Below are 22,409 nucleotides of genomic sequence, written 5' to 3' on the forward strand. Positions count from 1 at the left end.
ACAAGGGCTGCAGTGCCTCAAGTGAAGAACACATCATTAATTTCTAACATTTATTTTTGCCCTACTCTTACCATACTGAATGAAATACAGATTCTGAACTCAAGAGCTCATAATCCACTGAGAGAAATATATTTATTTCTACCACTCCATTAACACTGGTGATCTTTCGAATCTGGAGTTTATGAAGACTTTTAACTCTTATTTGATTCATTTATGTATGTATTCATTTATCCATTCAGTCATTCATTCAAACAAGTGTTTATGGGTACCCACGCACCAGGCTCTGAGGTTACAGTGCTGAGTAAAACAGATTTTTTTTTTTACAATGATGATATGTTTGTCATATAAACAGGAAAAAAATAAAAGCTATTTGTATGAATCAGAGCAAAATAAAACAAAAGTCCATTTCTTTCCTGTGTCTTAGGACTTGGGTACCAAATTCTTTCTTTTTTTTTTTTTTTTTAAAGAGGGGAAGAGAGTCAGGGGAGGTACAGAAGGAGGAAGAGAATCTTAAGCAGGCTCCATATCGAGCATAGAACCCAACCCTAGGGCTTGATCTCACAACCTAGAGATCATGACCTGAGCTGAAATCAAGTCATTCACTTTACTGGCTGAGCCATCCAGGCACCCCACTGGACACCAAATTCTTATTTTTTCCCCTTAGGACACTGATGGGGGCTTTGAAGCTGAACCTTGGGGGAGCTCCAGAGGGACCAGCTGGTACAGGCAAGACAGAAACCACCAAAGATCTGGCCAAAGCTTTAGCCAAGCAGGTAGAGAAATGCGGTCTGTTCTTAACCTCTCTTCCCATTCCTCTCCCGACTCCTGTCCAGGAGGGTTGGCGTGAAGTTCAAGATGGTTTAGGGGGAGAGGTAAAGTGGGGCCCCAGCTCCTGCAGTGGAATAGGAGGAAAGGAGCCCTACCTGTATTTCATGTGCAGAGTAATTCAGATAGGAGAGAGCCCATCCCTAATGGTGCCCACATCCTCCCTCTCTCTAGTGCGTGGTCTTCAACTGCTCAGATGGTCTGGATTACAAAGCCATGGGGAAGTTCTTCAAGGGGCTGGCCCAGGCTGGAGCATGGGCCTGTTTTGATGAGTTCAACAGGATTGAGGTAATGCAGCAACTGGCCTGCAGAGCAGGGGTTGGACATGCAGTGGCCTTTTTCTGGGCTCTCAGCTCCTCAGTGACAGGGCTTTATGTGTCCTCTAAGACCCCTTCACAGAGTAAGTATTCAATGAGCTAAACAAAAACAGTCCCAGGAAGACAAAGTACATATACATCCTCATTGTAGTCATTCACGCACTCATTCAAAAATTTACTGAGCAGCTAGTATATGTCAGATACTCTGCAGTTGTTCAGGACACAAAGCTAAGTAAGAAAAGAGTGATACAATTATAGCAAAGGCAAATAAAAGTTAAGTGAAACAAATAGAAAATGATAGAAGTCTGTAGTCGTGGTATAAAGGAGCCATCATAAAAGAGAGGGGTGATTAATTCCTTTTGGGTAGGGAATTTAGGTCAGGAAATGTAAACATGCAATTAGAACCAATCAACACTATTTGAATCCATACGATGGGTCAAACATTATGCTGGGTGCTAGAACAAAGATAAAATACTAGGGAAAGTAGTAACACACACACACACACACACACACACACACACACACACACACACACACAACAATTTTCTTTTTCTTTACCAAAACCCCAAATCATTCTCCTCATTTTGATGTGAAGGTCTGGTTCTCAGATGAGTTTTTGTCGTCGCCAAGTGAGGGGGCCTCGGGCAGCATGGGGTGGTGGCTGTCGCAGCAGGAGCTTCGTCAGCCAGCCACTCTCACCCCAGGTAGAAGTGCTGTCTGTGGTGGCTCAGCAGATCCTCAGCATTCAACAGGCCATCATCCGGAAGCTGAAGACATTCATCTTTGAAGGCACCGAGCTCTCTCTCAACCCAACCTGTGCTGTCTTCATCACCATGAACCCCGGGTATGCTGGGAGGGCTGAGCTCCCAGATAACCTCAAGGTAAATGTCAGCATGTATAAAATCTGTGTGTACTTTATGGTATAGAAACCTCTGGAAGTAACCAGAGATCTCACAGAGAAGGTAAACAGAGGGTGGCATTTCTTTGTCCTTGAGAAGTAGTCGTGGAGCAGCAAGGGTGCTAAGACAGGCCCCAGAACATAACTCCACCCCCAACAAGGTGTCATGGGGAGGGGTGTATATATATACACAGGATGAACCATGGCAATTAGGAAACGATGGACACTGGAGTAAGGTCACTAATTCGCCTACAGGGGGTCAGACAGCTTATGTAAGTGAGAGGAACCAGCTGGGCATGGTAGGGACTCTGACAAATACCCCATCCAGATCAGCAGCCCCTCCTTAGCCCCAGCCTACTGTTGCCAAGCAGGAATTGTCAGGTCTTCTCATTTTTCAGGAAAAACCAGAAATTTGGATTTCTACATCTGATTTTGTGATCCTGGCTCAATGCAAAAAAAAAAAAAAAAAAAAAAAAAAAAAAAAAAAATCCCTGTAGGCCAAACAAAAGCATCTAATTATAAGACAGCATCAAAGTTAGACACAGAACCGGGGGCACTTGGGTGGCTCAGGTCGTAATCTCAGGGTCCTGGGATCTAACCCTGTGTCAGGCTCCCTGCTCACTGGGGAGTCTGCTTCTTCCTCTCCTTCTGTCCCTCTAAGCCTTGTGCTGTCTGTCTGTCTGCCTCTCTCTCTGTGTCAAATAAATGAATAAAATATTTTTCTTAAAGATTTTATTCATTTATTTGACACAGAGAGAGATCACAAGTAGGCAGAGAGAGAGAAGGGGAAGCAGGCTCCTCGCTGAGCAGAGAGCCCGATGCAGAGGCCAATCCCAGGACCCTGAGATCATGACTGAACCTAAGGCAGAGACTTAACCCACTGAGCCATCCAGGCACCCTAAATGAATAAAGTCTTAAAACAAACAAGTAAACAAACGAAAAAAAACCCCTAGGCTGAACCACGTGGAGCTCCCCTTTATTACTACAATTAAGCCGAGGTGGTGTCCATACCAAAGCAGGCTGTTTCAACCAACTGCAGAGATGATGAGGAAGCATGTATGTCTCCAGTGCCTACTGCTTAGCTGGCCCGAGTTATAGCATTGCAATAGGCCTTGGTCCTGCTGCTAGTGGAGAAGGACGGCACTTCTGAAGGGAAGAGAGAGTCACCAAGGCCATGTTCAAGGGAATAGGCTGTGATGACCTTAGCCTGCTGCTCTCATGGGAGGAAAAACCCCAAAGTACAAGATGGCTTGATCTCCTCCCTTGGGAAGAGACCCTAGCAACCCCACCGCATGAAAAGAGGTACCAGAGAGAGACTTCCAGGCCTGCTTCTTTATGGATTTTCTTCTAAGACATCGCTCTATCCTATTGAACCAAAGACACAAGAGAGACGTAGCCAAACCCACATTAGTACTTAACCTGACAGAAATGCATCCACCCTCCAGATGGAAAAGGGTCAGGGGGGGTCTTAGGAATGGCTCCTCCCCTCTAGGCCAGCATAGGCCAGTGAGTACCAAAGTAGAATTTGGACCCGCAGTTCTTTTTATCACTCAACTGTTGTGACTCACTACCCCCTGCACCCACACAGCCTCCCAGCCAACAAGCCTGTTAGGTCTGCCTAAGTAGCTTTCTTGAGATAGTGTGGTATAGCAGAAAGCACCAGGGGGTGGTGTCAGGGAGCCTGGGTTCTAGCCCTGGCTCTACCTCTAACTAACTGCTTGACTTCTCCTCTAAGATCTAAGGTAATATCAATAGCTGATGTTTATTGATCTCTCACGGTTTGCCACACACTGTTCTAAACACTTCACTTATATGATATCATTTGTTCTCATGAGAATGGTACGGTTGCTGGCCCATTTGAGATGAAATAACTGGAGGGGTTACATTACTACCCCACAGCCACTAGGTAGCAGAGTCATGATGCGAATCAAGATCTGACTTCAAGATTCTTCAGATACGTATTGGTCCTGCATTCCTAACTGACTTCCCATGTCCCTGTTGGACCCAGGAAGGGTCTGATGGTTGGAGGATGCTCCTTTGGCATAGGTGTTGTTAGAATACCAGTACCTACGGCCTTCCACATAACCATTGAGGGACCTGGTGTGAGGATAAGTACCTAGCCAGCATCAGTAGGGAAGTTGGCTGAACAGTGGATCTCTCCAACCACAGGTAGTCCCTCTGCATTGGCTTCTCCTCCCACTTTCCCTTCCTTTATTTTACTGGAGTGGCCTGAACAACCATGCTGCTTCTCTTTGCATCTGTAGACATACCGCCACCCATTGCTCACTGAATGTGTTCAGGTTCTCAATCGCTGTTTCTTTTCTAGGCCTTATTCCGGACGGTAGCCATGATGGTGCCAGATTATGCCCTCATTGGGGAAATCTCCCTCTACTCCATGGGGTTTCTGGACTCTAGAAGGTATGTTACATTGGCTTTCTAGTAGATTCTAAAGGATCTGAAAGAGTGCCTTCTGTGTGTTGGATTTAAGGTAGGTTGCCCAATGGAAGAAAAGAGAGAAACTTGAGAAATGGACTTCCATTCCCTAGTTGATCTGAAAGTACATAGCCCTGGCTTTTGTTCTGACCCCATTCCTGGCCAAGAAATAGCCCAGATTCCCAAGAAAGGTCCTCCTCTCTCTTTATGTATACTTGGACTTCTCTTTTTTTTTTAATAGCTTTTTTTAAGATTTTATTTTTTTATTTGACAGACATAGATCACAAGTAGGCAGAGAGGTAGTCAGAGAGAGAGGAGGAAGCAGGCTTCCTGCCTAGCAGAGAACTTGATGTAGAGCTCGATCCAGGACCCTGGAATCACGACCCAAGCCAAAGACAGAGGCTTTAACCCACTGAGCCACCCAGGCGCCCCATACTTGGACTTCTCTTAAAGAAATTATCCTTTCTATCCCAGCCCCTACTACACACACACACACACACACACACACACACACACACACTGCTTAGAGCAAGACTTTAAAACATGAAATTATTCCAATGTTGTATAGGAAAATTTTAGTATAATTTAGAATTAACATTGTTATCATCATAACATTTACTGGCTTCAAAAAGTAAAGCATGGGGGCACCTGGGTGGCTCAGTGGGTTAAAGCCTCTGCCTTCGGCTCAGGTCATGGTCCCAGGGTCCTGGGATCGAGCCCCGCGTCGGGCTCTCTGCTCAGCAGGGAGCCTGCTTCCTCCTCTCTCTCTCTGCCTGCTTCTCTGCCTGCTTGTGATCTTTGCCTGTCAAATGAATAAATAAAATCTTTAAATAAAAAAAAAAAAAGTAAAGCATGAACATGGAAAAAAAAATGTCATGTCACAGACGTGAATAAAGGGAGTTTCTACTCAGCAACCTTGAGTCCCACACTCTGGGGGTTAACATTGTTAGTAGTTTGATGTTTCTTCCAAAATGTGTGTGTGTGTGTGTGTGTGTGTGTGTATGTGTGTGTGTGTGTGTGTGTGTACTTGTACATTCACGTTCATATACTCAGAGAAGTATTACACACATCATTTCTTCTGTGGTAGATTTTATACATATATGTGTGTGCTTGCTCTTTTCCTCCTAACCTTGAAAGAGTCAGAATGCTTCCTTATCTCATCATGGTAACTATTAAAAGGACTTCAGATGATAGGGCTTCTCCATCAAGTCCATGAGCAAGCCTGATTCCTGAAGGGACAGGGCAACGGGATGTTGGGAATGTCTGCAGGCCAGAAGCTGGTGCTCTTTGGTGGTCTGCAGTGGTGTCTCTGCCCTCCTAGTCTTGCCCAGAAGATTGTCGCGACCTACCGCCTGTGCTCAGAGCAGCTGTCTTCACAGCATCACTATGACTATGGCATGAGGGCAGTCAAGTCTGTGCTCACTGCTGCTGGCAACCTGAAGCTCAAGTATCCTGAAGAGGATGAGAGTGTCCTGTTGCTTCGGGCCTTGCTTGATGTCAACTTGGCCAAGTTCTTGGCTCAAGATGTCCCTCTGTTTCAGGTGAGGGCTTTGGGACCTCGACCAAGTCCTGAGACTCATTTTCTGAAGATGAACTGTGTCTCTGGCACCCTCTCCATCTCCAGCCAGCAACCCCACCAACAGATACCCTCTCCCAAATGTTTGATCATAGTGATAGCACTATCCCTGGCTAGTTTCTGATTTCACTAAAAATGATCACTGATAGAATAACATCTGCTGTTGGGTTTGGTTAAGTTTTTGTTTTAACCAAATATAGTTTTCTTTTGTAATTATTTTAATGTCTCTCTTCCTAATCAGGTGGGAGCTCCATAAATACAGACATCATGACTATCTTATTCATTCCTAGTACATTAATTGGTAGATAATACAGACTTATTAAATCTTTGCCACCTTGTAAATTTATTTGGGATGGAAATCATGTCTTACAAATAGTGTTGGACTTTGTAATTGTGGATGAGTTTTGGCATAGAAAAATGAGGTTTGGAATTTTACAAAGATTTCTGCCATCTGTAAATCTCATTTTCAGAAAATGTTGAGGTCATACCTCTGACAATTAATCCTTTCCACCTTCTCTCGAATTCTTATTAACAGGGGATTATATCAGACTTGTTTCCTGGAGTTGTTCTCCCAAAGCCAGACTATGAAGTTTTTATAGAAGTGCTGAATGAGAACATCAAAAAGATGAAACTCCAACCAGTACCTTGGTTTATTGGGAAAATTATCCAGGTTTGTTCCCTGCATCCCTATAGGGATGCACCTGTTGGACTATATACAGAGATCAGGAATTGGAATTATGATAGATTGAACTCAATGATGGCAATCAGAAGTGCCTGGTTACAGTGGGAGGTGCCTTCAGGTCTCACTTCCACGAGCTGGAGTTGAAATTCACTGTTTTTCCTCTGACCATCTCCCTTGGGATTCTTTTTTTTTTTTTAATTTAGGTATGAAACGAAACCTTTGGAGGCATTGGGCTTGAACTAGTTAGGACTTTATCAGTTTCCAGTGATACAAACCCAACTCAAACCACCTTAGTCAACAGAAGGGAATCTGTTCACTTACCTAACTTGAAAACCCAGGTGTAATTTGACCTTAGACACAGCAGGATCCGAGAACCTTTCTCTTCATTTCTGGGCTCTCTAATTTACAACTTCATTCTTGGTTGGGTCCCCAGTAGGCTCAGTCTTTGACTGTCCCAGGTTCAAGCCCAGAAGGAAGAAGAGCATAGCTCTCCAAATAGCTTCAGCATAGGTCTCAAGATTAGCTTTGAACTGTGCTGGTAGAGTCGCATGACCACCCCGGAACTAGTAACAGGGAAGATCATTTATATTTGACAGCATGGGGCCTAGCTTAGAAAATACCTTCTACCTGCTGAGAGTTCTAATCAAGTCAGAATGGCATTTAGGCATCAAAAAAGGAAGTTTCCAATTTAAGCGCAATTTGCTAAAATTACCACTGTTTCCTTTTCCCCTTTAAAAGCAAATAGAAATGGCTTAATGAAAAAATTAGAGGCAGTAAAGTCAGACAGCCATGTGTCCAAATCCAGGCTTCACCACTGAGGAGCACAGACAAGTTACTTAACCTCTCTCGGGCTCAGTATTCCCACCCCTAGAAGGTGGTTAATGATACCTGAGTGGATTAAATGAAATAATTTGGTAAGTCACTTGATGCTTACTTAGCATATTGGTAGGTACAGAGCAAATAGGAGTTCCCATTTCTGAAATAATATGAAAATACACATATACTTATTTATCCAAAAGATACTGATTGATTGATTGATTTTAGAGAGAGCACCTGCAAGTGAGGGGAGAGGAGCAGAGGGAGAGAATCTTAGGCAGTCTTCAAGCCTAGCAAAGGGTCAGACGCAGGCCTCAAACTCACAACCCTGTGATCCTGACCTGAGCCAAAAATCAGGAGTCAGACACTTAGCCAACTGACCCATCCAGGTGCCCCTATCCAAAAGATATTTAAACTATAGATCATCAGATGTAGAAGTGACTGTCCCTTATTCACCACTGACTTCTGACTAGCTTCACTTCTGGGAGGTCTGCAAGGATTAACTGCTTGAAATGATGTCTTCTTCCAGATCTATGAGATGATGCTGGTAAGACATGGCTTTATGATTGTTGGAGACCCCATGGGTGGCAAGACCTGTGCTTATAAAGTGTTGGCTGCAGCTTTGGATGATTTATATGAAGGTAAATCTCACATCCCTGGCTTCTGAGGAGCACAGGAGTCCCCAGTAGGTTGGCTGGCTCCGTGGAGATAATGCCAGACTGTTAGTCCTGCCATCCCTGGATTGTGACGTCGGAGCCAGAAATAGAACCTGGCATACAGATGTCTGCAGGCAGAAAATAAAGGTGGGGGGTGGGGGAGCTTCTAACAGGGATTTTATGTGCATGTCATTAAGTGGAGGAATTTTCTTGAATTTCTCAAATGCTGAATAGTGGCTTCTCCAAAGACTTTCCTATGAGAAACTCCTGCCACTGTCCTGACCAGATTCTTCTGAAAGCCAATACTGCATGGTTTCTTTGAACTTGGACAAATAACTAAATCTCTCTTAGCCTCTGTTTTCCCATCTGTGAAATGGGATTTTTGTGAGAATTAAATGAGATTATGTGGGAAAATAACCTGGCATAGTTCCTGCTCAACAAATGGAAGCTACGTGTATTGCCAGAGAAACAATTTTGGGGCTTTTTTCTTTTATAAAAAGCAAGCCTGTGGTGTTTGTTTGTTTGTTTGTTCGTTCGTTTTGTTTGTTCTTAAGATTGATTGATTGATTGATTGATTTTAGAGAGTGAAAGTGAGAGAGAGAACCCCAAGCAGGCTCGGCGCTGAGCCTAATGCTAATATCTCAAGACCTTGAGATCTTGAGCCTAATGCTAACGTCTCAAGACCTTGAGATCAGGACCTGAGTTGAAACCAAGTTGAAACCAAGATGCTCAGATGCTCAACCAACTGTGCCAGCCAGGTGCCCCACAAGCCTGTGGTTTTGAAAAACAATACCTTCTCTTTCAACATTCCCTTCTTATACTTCATCTTAACATGTTTTTTCTAATAATATTTGTTGATTTACTGTTGAATTTTTACAGTTTTTTGTTTTGGAGACTAACTTGGCCCTAGTAACTAATTAGGGCATTTCAAACTTAATATTCTGGTCATTTGAACTCAGTTTAGGAAATTAAACAGAGAAAAGAGGCTACCCCATTGGTTTTGCCTTAAGATTCTGCAGAAATGGCTCTTTCTTTAATTCATGGCCCAGGCACTCCACCTTTTCCTTACTTTGAAGGATCATTAAAAAGTCTGGTTATTTTGGGGTCTGTTACCATATGCACCAAATGTGCTACCTATCAGCCTGTGCCACCTATCAGCCTGTGTTGGATCAAAAATACGAATATAGTTCTGGATGACAATAGTGTGAATGTCTCGGGCCACTTGCCGAACAGCTAAAGAGGTTTCAGGGCTTTACTTCAGTCCTTCAGATAGAGGAAAAGTAACCAGTATTTTCCAGAATCTTTTAAATGTTAGCTGTTTCCTCATCACAAGTCAAAGCCAAGTTTCTTAGGGTAGCTGTGAGAGCCAGGTACTTAAAGACACCTGGTAGCATGGACCTCTCTCCATTACTGCTTGAGTTCATTTAGGCTCAGGCAGATTTCTTTGGATCTGACCAGCACATTTGCCCTGTTTGAAATGAGACTCAGAAGAAAATATGATGAAAAACTAATGGGCAAAAGAACCTAACAATTTAAGTCATTGCCCACCCAGGTATCGTAATCTTTGTAAGGACTGAGTACGAATTTTATAAGGACTCTCCTTGGAGGACATATTCATGAAGGTTGGCTGGTCTTCGAGGTGACTTTATCTCTTATTTAATGTTCTGGTCTCAATAGAGCCTTTGTAACTCATTTTGGACTTTCTTGCCCAGCCAAACAGATGGACGAATTTGCTGTAGAGTATGAGATCATCAACCCCAAGGCCATCACCATGGGGCAGCTCTATGGGTGCTTTGACCAAGTGAGCCATGAATGGACAGATGGTATCCTTGCCAATACTTTCCGGGAGCAAGCGTCTTCAGTATCTGATGAACGCAAATGGATTATATTTGACGGGCCAGTAGATGCTGTTTGGATCGAAAATATGAATACAGTTCTGGATGACAATAAAAAGGTACTACTGAATCTCCTATCAATTTTACATAGGTAAGGTATAAATCCTCTTATTCAAGTGAGTAATTAACCAAAACTATATAATACATACATTTATTAAACAACAAATAAATGCCCCACAAGAAGGTAACAGCTTATGAGTTATGCTTCCATTTGTACTTGTAGTGGGTAAGCTATGTGTGTTTAGGGATAAGTTTGCATCATGGTTAAAAGCCTTGGTATTGGCATCTTATTGGACCACTAGCTCTTGTATTGAGCTGTTGTATTGGGCAAGTTACTAACTTCTCTGAACCTCAATTATCTCATTTGTAAAAAGGTAGTAATAAAACAGGGGTATTGGCAATTAACCAAGTAGCATATACATAGTGCCTGATATATGAAATGGATGTTGGTTATCCATTTCTGTGTCCTTAGGGACTTAAGACAACCATTTACTCTGTTGATGATATTATGGATTATAAACTTTGGAAGGGCTTAATTGGGTTCACCCAATTAAGCTAATCATTGTGATATCAGTGAGGGCAGCCATGGCGCAGGATCCACACCCAAGGGGGCTTCCTCCCTCGGTGCCTGAGGGCTCATTCCTCATTGGCATATCTCTGTCTGTCTCTTTCTCCTCAGATAGTATCATCCTCCAGGCCTTTCCAGTTGGCTGGGGTATCTCACTTAGTGATCTTGGAGTAGTCCACTTCTTCCATGGTGGTTAACTTTTCCAAAAGCCAGGAAGTGACAGCTTGCAGGAAATTGAGAGCTGTGCTTGGAACGAGCATAGCCTCACTTTTTCTCAATTCCATGAGTCCAAGAAGTCACAGGGGCTGCCCACATTCAAGGGAGTGGGAGAGAGGCTCCACGTCTTGATGGAGGAGGGCAAGGCCACTTGGCAGAAGCACACATGGGATGGAAGCTATCACTGCAGCAGTCTTTGGAAAAAACATTCTGCCACCATAAGCATAGTGCCTAAAGAGCTTGGACCCCCAACCCAACAGCCTGGTTCAACCCCTACACTGCCACTTGCCAGCTGAAATGAACCCAGGCAAGCTATGTGCCCCCATGTATTTGCACCACTTTCTATAGGGACATACCTACTAAAGACTAGGACTTCTGATGGACTTTCCTTCCATTCCAGAAGGATTTGTGGAGATGTCTTTGTCCTTCTAGGCCTGCACTAGTCCATGACGGATTCCAGAAGGAGTCTCTCACGGGAAACAAGCAAATAAAACAGGAAGAAGGTGCACAGTTAAGTTCTATGTGAAAAACTGAGTGAGAGTAGAGTAAGAGAAACTGAGTAAGGTTCATCATCTGTAAAATGGGGACAATAGTGTTAATCAGGAAGATGAGATAAGTTAATATTCGCAAGCTGCTTCCAATGGCACTCGGCATAGGACAAGCATTATCTTACTGTAGGCTAAAATAAAATAAAATTTGTCACCATTTTAAGGAAGAGTTTCTATACTGAATATACATGATTATCAAATCAAAATATACTTTCCTACTGCATTAAAATTTCACAGGACTATGAGTGAGTCATGCTCAACAATGGAAGACCTAATTATCCAAAATCACATGCGTGATTTTGATTACATAACATAGAAATACAAAGGTTTTATTACATGATCTAGGCTATGTTATATAAACTAATTGTACAAATGTACTTGTTGGTCTTGAGATAAGTATAAAGAGTCATGGGGTGCCTCGGTGGCTCAGTGGGTTAAAGCCTCTGCCTTCAGCTCAGGTCATGATCTCAGGGTCCTGGGATCAAGCCCCACATCGGGCTCTCTGCTCAGCAGGGAGCCTGCTTTCCCTTCCTCTCTCTTCCTGCCTCTCTGACTACTTGTGATCTCTGTCTGTCAAATAAATAAATAAAATCTTTAAAAAAAAAAAAAGTGTAAAGAGTCATGATCAGGGAATTTCCTGATGACTCTTCTCTTCCATGGGTGTAAATCAAACTACTATCAGAGATATGGGTGTCTTTTACTTTTCTTGATATTCAGAGTTGACACTGCTGGTGGTATCAGCCCCATAAGAGCTATGACCTTCCTGGAGACACATGTAGTGGCCTGTTTCCAGGAGTGTTTTATGTAGGCTGGGTAATGTACAAGGGAATTTTTAAGCGCATCTTTGGGTGAGCAGCAGGGAATGATGAGGTTTTCTCTTTGCCCCTGAAAGACTAAAGCTTCAAGCAACCCTATGTCTTAACCATCTCACTAGAACCCATGTTGTCAAATGGAAAGCAGTACCACTAATTTTGTACATACACTGAGGCTGCCCCACGTGTTTGCACTACTTTCTATCGGGACATACTTACTAAACGCTAGGACTTTTGGTGGCCTTTCTTTCCATTGCAGAAAGGATTTGTGGAGATATTTTTGTCCTTCTAGGCCTGCGTTAGTCCATGACAGGTTCCAGAAGGAGTCTCTCATGGGAAACCAGCAAATAAAACAGGAAGAAGGTGTGCAGTTAAGTTCTATGTGAAAAACTGAGTAAGAACCTTGAGACTTGCCATAGTCTGATAACCTTGATCTTCCATCTAAGGCTGCAATTCAGTGACTCTCTGACCTCCCTATTTATTTATTTTAATTTTGTGGGGAGGTTCTTTTTTTTTTTTGGTGGTGGTTTTTCTTTTTCATTTTTTTGGTTTTTTGGATTTTTTTTTTTTTTTTTTTTTTTAGAGAGCATGCATGTTTGAGCAGGTTTGGGAGGTGCAGAGGGAAAGAGAGAATCCCAAGCAGGCTGCCTGCCCAGCGTGGAGATCATGACCTGAGCTGAAGTCAAGAGCCAGGTGCTTGGGTCATCTGGGTGGCTCAGCCCCACATTGGGCTCCCTGCTCAGTGGGTCTACTACTGTCTCTCCTTCCCACTCAGGCTCTCTCTTGCTATCTCTGTCTGTCTCCCTCTCAAATAAAATCTTTAAAAAGAGAAAGAGAGAAAGAGTCAGACACTGAACTGACTCAACCATCCAAGTGCCTGCCAAACCCCCCTATTTAAAATCACAACTCACCCAACCCTGGCTGAACATTCTCCAGCCTCCTCTTCTATTTAATTTGTCTCCAAAGCACTTTCATCATTTTATATGCTGTATGTTTTGTTTATCATCTGTCATCTGTTTCTTCCCAGCAGACTGTAAATCCCAAGAGCACAGGGATTTTTGTCTGCTTGATTCCCCGCACCTGCCCCTGACGCATAGTTGGTGCTCAAGAAATATTTGTTGAATGAATTTGAACCTTCTCTGTCTGCACTGAGGCCTTTCACTTGGGGATGGAATTTAACCACTTTGCCTGACCTCCCCACCTCTGCTTTGCGCTTTCAGCTGTGTTTAATGAGTGGAGAGATTATCCAGATGAGCCCCAAGATGAGTCTGATCTTTGAGCCAGCAGACTTGGAGCAGGCCTCTCCGGCCACTGTGAGCAGGTTAGTCGGTCTTGCCCTGGCACCCTGAGGGAACATGTGCCCTCACTGAACCCAAAAACCCACAAATGTGATTAAGCCCTAGCAGATCACCTACAATATTTGTTGTCCCCACAATTTATCCTAAAAGCAGTCTGCAGTCCACAGTGCTGGTAGAAGTCTAAAATCAGGCAAGCACTTCAGAAAGGAATCAAACATTATTTCCTAAGATTGAAACTTCACATGCCTCATGACCAGCAATTCTTCTAAGAAATTTTTGCTCACCTACAACAAAATTCCTATATGAGAATTTCCCGAGTGGCATACTTAACAATAACAAACACTGGGAAACAACCTAAATGCCCATTAACAGGAGTGAATTCATGTGTAATACAGTCAAAAATTGTGTTTTTTTATATTTTATTTTATTCTATTTTATTTTCATCACAGTAAGCTTACTCTCTAATCCCCATCACCTATCTTAGCCATCCCTCACCAACCTCCCCTCTGGTAAGCATCACTTTGTTCTCTATAGTTAAGAGTTTGTTTCTTGATTTGCCTCTCTCTTGCATTTTCTTTTTTCCTTTGCTCATTTGTTTCTTAAATTCCACATATGAGTGAAATCATATTGTCTTTGTCTTTCTCTATTAGTGTAATATTCACTAATATTAGTGTAATATTCTCTAGCTCTATCCATGTTGTTGCAAATGGCAGGATTTCGTTCTTTTCATGGCAGAGTAATATTCCATTGTATAGATATATCACATTCGTTATCCATTTATCTGTAAGTTGCTTCCATGATATGGCTATTGTAAATAATGCTGCAATAAACATAGGGGTGCATATACCCCTTTGAATGAGTGTTCTGTAGCAAATTGTAATATTTATATATCACTCAAAATAAATGAGTTGTATTGACATAGGACTCTATGGATAAATCTTATTAAATATGTTAAGTATAAAATCTCAGCAATATTATATATTAAGTAAGCCCACAATATTACATACAACATAGTGTCTCCCTTTAAACCTCTAAAAACAACTAAAATAAATGCATATACATTTTAGGAACATATAGAAATGTTATAAAACTATGTAAGAAAGAAAGAAATCAAGAGACGGGTAACCATGAGATCCAAGATAACTGTGTTATCCAAGGTAACTGTTTCCCCTGTGGGGAAAGCCAGGGGTATAGGATAAGGGAGACCATCAGGATTAGATGAAGGTTATTGTCAAGATCCTGGCTTCTGTCTGGGAGGTGAGTTTATGGGCACTCACTACATTATTGAAAACAATTAGCTAAGAAAGGCCATACATGGGCTAATGATGGTATGCCAAGGATGATCATTAATCTAATCCTGTGCACCTGAAGTTCCTAAAAAAAGTAAAAATCAGTCCACATTCCAAAAAGCAATGTCAAGGAGTAGAAAGAATATTGGCAAGTTAGACCAACTTGGACTCCCACTCTGGCCATTGCCATTATCTAGCTATGTTACCTCTTCCAAGGCTCTCAGCCTCTCTGAGCCACACACTCCTCATATCTAAAAATGAGACCATTAAGAAGAATATTAAGAGATAAAGGCCATTAGGACTTAGCATAGTGCTTGACATGCAGTAGGTACTCAATGAATAGCAGCCATATTAGTAACAAACAAGAGAACACCTAGATGTAACAGAATGGGGGAAAAAATGTACTACGTAAAATATCAGTACATGCTAATGGTAATGTTAATAATTTCTATGGATTAAGAGTTTTCTATGTCCTAGAAATGGTGCTGAATTATTTACTGGCATTTTCGTATGTAACCACTACAATAGCCTTATGAACTATACATTTTTTTTCTGTTCTGTTTTGTTTTGTTTTTAAAGATTTTATTTATCTGACACAGAGGGGGGAGGGACACAAGAGGGGGAGTAGGAGTGGGAGAAGCAGGCTCCCCGCTGAGCAAGGAGCCTGATGTAGGACTTGATTCCAGGACACTGGGATCACGACCTCAGCCAAAGGCAGATGCCTAATGACTGAGGCACCCAGGCACCCTGAACTATGTGTTTTTTATATTTCTTGATTTATGACAAGGACGTAGACTTTCAGGGACAGTAAAGAAACCTTGCCCAAGGGTACTCTGATAGTAGAATCTAGGGCTGGGATTTAAATCCAAGTCTCTCTAACTCCCAAGCCCCAGCTGTTATCACTGGTCTCCATCCTTTCCGAACGAAATTTGGGCAACTTCCCTTTGGAGTGGAACTGGTGAGGGTCTGTGCCCCAACCCAGACTCCAGCCCCTTCCCTTAGCAGGACTGCTTCCATTTACCTCACCCCTGTGTGCTTGGGAACTCGGGTGTGGACCGAGCTGGTCCTTTCTTTGTGCCTGCCAGGTGTGGGATGATCTACATGGAGCCCCATCAACTAGGCTGGAAGCCCTTGAAGGACTCCTACATGGACACCCTGCCTGCTAGCCTCACTGAGGAGCACAAGGAACTGGTGAGACCATCATGTTCCTCTCCTTCCCCTCCCTCTCTGTCTCCATACTCCTCATTCCTAATTCACCTTCCTAATTCCAGGATGCAAGCAGGGGCAAGGAATTCCCTGCCTGTCTCTAGTTATCATCCTTCCTGGCTGCCTGACATTTTTCCAGCTTTCTCCTCCCTGTGGCAGGAATGGGATAGTATGGTCAATTTCTCCTTCTACCTTCTCCGTCCCTCCCTGTCTCCCCAGTGGAGAATTCTGATGCTTGAGCAACATTCGACGTGTTGGATGGAATGGCACACCTTTCCCCATTGCCCTACTTGTGGAAATGTCTCTAGAAGCTGCTCTAGAGGTAGGCCAAATTAGAAGGAGCTGTCTTCTGCTCCGTACTGCCACTCCCCATCCTGGTGACCTCAGCTTCATGCCTCCCATTGCTGCGGAGCTGGCACCGGTTTAGAAAAGTTGTATTACAAGTACTAAGAGTTTCTGCCCCCTTCTTCCCTTCCTAAAAGAGGGGTGAACATTCAGGTTAGGTGAGTACCTGAGCACAATCTCAGACTAGAGAAGCAGGAAGGGAGAACTCAGGCTTTTGGTGCCTCTTGTCCTCCCTGTGTTAGTAAATAAAGTTCCTTAGGAAGGTTTCCCATTGAAGAAGCCAAGAAAGGATAAGTTGGGTTCTCTTCCCACTGCAGAAGCACTCTGGTGAGCTATGTAGGAAGGCCCTGTTCCTGTCCCATTTATATGCATCTACAGTGAGTATAATCACATACATTTATATGCACATCCAGAGACATCTATGCACCTGCACCGGAACCCTTCAGGGACTCCTCGGTGTCCTTAGCTCAAAGTCTAAGTTTGTGTTTTTTTTTTTTTTTTTTAAGATTTTATTTGAGGGACTCCTGGGTGGCTCAGTCAGTTACGTGTCTGCCTTCAGCTCAGGCCATAATCCCAGGGTTCTGGGGTCGAGCCCTGTGTCGGGCTCCTTGGTCAGTGGACAGTCTGCTTCTCCCACTTTTCTCCTCCCCCCAGCTTGTGCACGCTCTCTCTCTCGCTCTCTCTCAAGAGAGGCAGAGGGAGAGAAAGAAAGAGGCAGACTCTGACGGAGGGCTTCATCCCACAATCCTCAGATCATAACCCTAGCCAAAATCAAGAGCCAGATGCCACCCACCTGTGCCACCCAGGTGCCCCTTAAAGTCTAACTTCTTATCAGGGCATCTGAGGCTGGCATCTGGCCCTGCTCACCTTTCCAACCTCATCTCCTACCTTCTTCCTCAGCTCATTACCCTGCAGCCCTTGTGTTTTGTTCCATTCCTGGAAGACCCCAGGTTTCATCACCTCAAGGCTTTTGCACCTTTTCTTACTCTTCCTGAAAATGTTTCCTGTTTTATCGTGTGAGGGATGATTCACCTTCATCATCCAGGTCTCAACATAAAGGCCTCCTCCTCTAAGAAGCCTTCCCTGACCCCCATATTAAACCCTTCCTGTTACTCCCCATTGTAAAACCTTTGTTTCCTGCTAGTACTTGACATGACTTGTAAGTATCTTATTTATTTCCTTGCTTGTTTAGTTACTTGCCTCCCTGGCCCCTCAGTAATCTCTACAAGGGTAGGAGGGACCTTATCTATCTTGTCAGTTGTTTATCCTCAGCACCTACAACACTGCAGTTAGCAGATGCTCAATAAATATTTGTTGGCTGGATGCATATACCATATCCATGTACACATGTGTATTTACATACACATTAATGTGTCTATTTATAATACAGATATACATCCACATATATACACATCTATTCATGTATTTATTTAGTGATGACCTGCCTATTTCCAAAAACATGACTTAAGATAATTTTCAGTGACAGCCACAAATATGGTATAACAAAAATGAAAAAAAAAAAAAAACCCTCAAATAAGAGGAGAAAGAAGGAATTTTTTTCTAAAAAGAGTAGCTGGGGAAGGGAGCAGAGACAAGAATCATTATACCCCCAAGTAAGTACATACAGAGAATTACTGAAAATGAGCCCTGAACTTAGCTCTGCCCTTCCTGTGGCCACTTTATACAGGAGTCCAGCCTCAAAAATGCACAAGAGTCATTGGAAAATCTTTTGGAATTCCTAAGGATTTTTGTACAAGCAAGTCAGATACTCAGTCTGGGCCCTAAAATTTTTTGTGCATCTTGTAGCTAACCCACAGTAGCTCCAAGCCTCTCTGAATATCCAGCTCTGGGCAGTGAAATGGAAGGGATGGGCATGGCCTATGGGAGTCAGAGTCAGAGGCCTCCGTGCCCCTTGTCTTTCCCCCGATATACCGACACTCAAAAATAACTAGCAACCTTACCAGCAACTCCAGCCTTCCAGAGGTGTACCCAGCCCTTAGTCTTAAACTCATTTTTTTTTTTTTTTATAACATCTCTTCAAATTTCATTTCTACCTTCAGGTCAATGACATGTTCATGTGGCTTGTCCAGCCCTGCCTGGAATTTATTCGCCTTCAGTGTAAATTTGTGGTCCAAACATCTCCTATCCACCTTGTCTTCTCAATGATGAGACTGTATTCCTCCCTGTTTGGTACGTGCTACCTACAATTCTTAAGCCAAATGAAGGTGGGTAGGTGCGGGATATTCCTTCTGTTCCCATTCCTTCGATTCCCCCCACCTCCATGGGTCACAATGAGACCAGAATTTTAGTCTAGAACAAGCAAGCATTTGGAGTTTAGATAGAAAAGTTTAGTGGAAAGAGTCCATGGGTTTTGGCTTTACCCTTAATCTTGGATTGATTTCTTGGGTATTTTTATGCACTTTACTGCATCCTTTCTCATGTTAGGTTCCTCATCCACACAAAGGGAATAACAGTTTCTATCCCTCTTTGCCTAACTAAAATATCCTGGAGGGAAATGAATTTAGATGATACATGAGAATGTGTCTGAGCAAAAAAGGATCCCCCCAAAAAATGAGACTGCGAATTTTCCCATGCTAAAGAAACTGACAAAAAATGGAGTAGCATGGTTACACTCTTAAGAGAACTGATCATAGCAGTATACAAAACTAAGGACCCTTCTTTCAGACATGAGAAGTACAATAAATCATGGACCATTTGTTTAACGGACCTAGAGAAGTTCTCTGTAATGATCTCACATAAATCAAATTTTGTTGAATTCTGTAGAAAATGACCAAAGATGTGTCAACTTGGAGAACTTTTTATTGGGTGCCATTTCTTGCTCAAGATGGCACATAATTCAAATTCAAGGTGGATCTTCCTACAACTCCTGTTACATGGACATTTTCTCAGCTCATTTCTTCCAAAAGCATTACAGGTGCAGATAAAAAAAAAAAAATACAACATGGTGAACAGTTGAATGGAGACTTTCTTTGGCTAAATATTATGTGATTTTTCTGAAGTTAAAATTATAGGAATTACACGCAATTTTTTCAAAAGCACACTAACTTTATATGGTGCCAGATATTTGCTTCATTAGTTGTAAATTTTGAGTATTTTCTCAAGCTCTGTTTCCTGTCCTTGTGTAGTATCTCCTCCAGGAAAGAAGGCATCTCATGAAATAACGGACTCATTGTCCCCAACACTGAGTGACCTAATCTCTTGCCTTACCAAATATATAGCCATGAGTCCTTAACGGGAGTGCTGAAAGACACACAACTACTAAATACTGGGGACTGGGTTTGAATGCACACGTACCTAATTTCAGAGCCCTAACTTTTATTCTGTCAGTGCTAAAATGCAAGAGCATGGTAACTATGATCAACAAGGCCTTGAGATAAGGAATAATAAATAACATTTTTAGCCTTGCAAAAAAAAATTGCTAAAAGACTATATTGAGTCACATAGCTCTTCACCTAGCCTTTTTTAACATTAACATCTTATATAACTAAGGCACAATGATCAGAATAAGAAAATTAACATTGATAATATATACTATTAACTATACCACAGACTTTATTTGAATTTCACCAATTTTTCCTCAAATGTTCTTTTTCTGTTCCGGGGGTCACATTTTTTTTTTTAATTGTTGCATCTTATTCATCTCTTCTAATCTGTGACAGTTCTTCAGCCATTCCTTGTCTTTTCTTTTTTTCCTCTCTTTTTTTTTTTTTTTTTTGACTCTACCCCCATGGGGCCTCATGACCCTGAGATCAAGATCACATGCTTCATGGACTGAACCAGCTGGGTGCCCCTTTCCTAGTCTTTTATAACTTTGTCACTTGATAAATACTGGCCAGTTATTTCATAGTATGTCTCTCAATTTAAATTTACCTCATGTTTTCTCATAATTAGATTAGGGTTATGCATATTTAGTAAGAATATCACAAAAGTGGTGATGCATTCTTCTCGGTGCATGATTGGGGGTACGTGAAGATAGATCTCATAACTGGTGAAGGCTCTTTGTCCAAGTTCGCTTTGGCCAGAGCCACATTTCTCCACTGTAATTCTCTTATATCCCCTCATAATTAATAAGTATTTGGGGGAAAATAATTTAAAAGTATGCAAATATCCTATTTCTCCTCAAATTTTTACCCACAGATTTTAACATCCATTGGTGAGCTTTGCCTACCACAGTTAGAACAGTGGCATTTGCCTAATGTTTATTTTCCATTTCTATGTGTATTCCTTTTACATTTACTAATTAGAATTCTTCTGTAAGAAAGACTGTTCTTCCCTATTTGTTAATTCAGTTATTTACTGATTAAAGTATGGGCTCACGGATGTTTATTTTATTCTATGGGTTATAATCCAATTCTGTAATTATTTTGTTCCTCAAATGTCTTCAGCCATTGAGAGCTCCTTCAGGTTGGTTCCCATGTCCTTTCACAAATACAAAAACATTATAATATATGTACAAATATACAAAATATATCAACATATGTTTAAATATAAAATACATAAAAAATAAAAATAAGAAAAGGGACACCTGGGTGGCTCAGTTGACTAAGCGTCTGACTCTTGATTTCAGCTCAGGTTTTGATCTCAGAGTCATGAATTCAAGCCCTAAATTGGGCTTGGAGCCTACTTAAAAAATAGGGAAAAAAATAGAAAAATTATTAAAAACTAAGAAAAAATATATGTGGATAAATTTTGATCTGGCAGGTGATGGCCACTCAGCCACTCTCAGTCCCCTCCCCAGAGCCCTCGCAGGAAGGACCACCCAGTTTACAGCGTTGAGATCTGTATATAAGCAGGTACATGCAGCTTCTCCTGAGGTTCCTTTTTCTTTGCTTTTAGATGAAATCAAGAAAATAGATGAGGAGGAAAGAGAATTACATGAAGGCCTGACAAGTCAACAGATCTTTCTCTGGCTGCAAGGTCTCTTCCTCTTTGCCTTGGTGTGGACCGTGGCAGGCACCATCAATGCGGACAGCAGAAAGAAATTTGATCTGTTTTTCCGGAACCTGATCATGGGTATGGATGATAACAATCCAAGGCCCAAAAGCGTCAAACTCACCAAAAACAACATATTTCCAGAAAGAGGTAACAGTACCTGTTTGATTTGTCTTGCTCTAATAATTTGGATCATATGGTTCCAAATCCAACCAAAACATTTGGCACAAGTAAGGGCATCACAAAGGCAGGGGGAGATTTTATAGTTTGCCTGGTAGGGTTCAGGTCTTCAGAGCTGACCCACATATATAAGAGATGGGTGATCCTGAAATCAGGGTCTTATGGGATGTTTTAACTATTATTTTCATTCAGAAAAGTTGAAAAACCCTTTTTTCAAAAATTACCCATAATTCCATCACTCAAACAGGCCCCAGGATAACTTATGTTTTTTCTTATTCCCTTCTAGTTCTGTTCTATGTGTTTACCTTCATCATATCATGGTGATTATGACATTAATATCTGTTATAATTTGTCATTGTAACCTAAAATCATATTGAAATGTTTCCATTTTTGCCATATACATTTTCTTCAAAATGATCACTTTAATGACTAAGTTTTCCATGTGTGCCATCATTTACTAAAAGGTCAAAAGATTTTTTTTCTTTTAAGTAGCTTTAATTGTTTTTTTTTTTCCTTTTCACCAATATAGAAAATACAGAGAAGGAAATTGCAGAAAATAAAAACCAATGATAATCCAGTTACCCAGAAATAATCACTTTTTATAATTTTTCTTCCAGCTTATTCTATATTTCTGTACTAAAAAGGGCATCATACTATAAATGCTTTCCAAATAGCTTTACTTTTTGTGATTATTAAATAGTATATAAAGGGCCATGAAATAACTTCTGGAGTGATATATGGAGAGGTATTTGTTTTACACTAGATATTTGCATTTGTCAACATTCAGTGAATATACACTTAAGATTTGTGCATTTCATTGTAAATTTTATATCAAGAAAAAATGTAAACAAATATTGAACAGTAAATTATATAAATGCTCAAACTTATGAGGAAGT

At 41.7% G+C, this 22,409-nt stretch overlaps 1 protein-coding gene across 1 annotated transcript in view; it reads left to right on the forward strand.

The window, feature by feature from the left end:
- Positions 1-22,409, forward strand: part of DNAH3 (dynein axonemal heavy chain 3) — a 176,080-nt gene that overhangs the window by 86,220 nt on the left and 67,451 nt on the right. The window contains exons 31-42 of the mRNA XM_059154472.1: positions 665-773; positions 1,000-1,113; positions 1,847-2,023; positions 4,367-4,458; positions 5,795-6,014; positions 6,585-6,719; positions 8,077-8,188; positions 9,916-10,157; positions 13,463-13,563; positions 15,915-16,020; positions 18,441-18,570; positions 21,238-21,483. Coding sequence (XP_059010455.1) covers positions 665-773; positions 1,000-1,113; positions 1,847-2,023; positions 4,367-4,458; positions 5,795-6,014; positions 6,585-6,719; positions 8,077-8,188; positions 9,916-10,157; positions 13,463-13,563; positions 15,915-16,020; positions 18,441-18,570; positions 21,238-21,483 — 1,784 coding nt within the window. The remainder of the gene's footprint in view (positions 1-664; positions 774-999; positions 1,114-1,846; positions 2,024-4,366; positions 4,459-5,794; positions 6,015-6,584; positions 6,720-8,076; positions 8,189-9,915; positions 10,158-13,462; positions 13,564-15,914; positions 16,021-18,440; positions 18,571-21,237; positions 21,484-22,409) is intronic.

The sequence above is a fragment of the Mustela lutreola genome, chromosome 17 (genome assembly GCF_030435805.1).
Source record: "Mustela lutreola isolate mMusLut2 chromosome 17, mMusLut2.pri, whole genome shotgun sequence".
NCBI lineage: Eukaryota > Metazoa > Chordata > Mammalia > Carnivora > Mustelidae > Mustela > Mustela lutreola.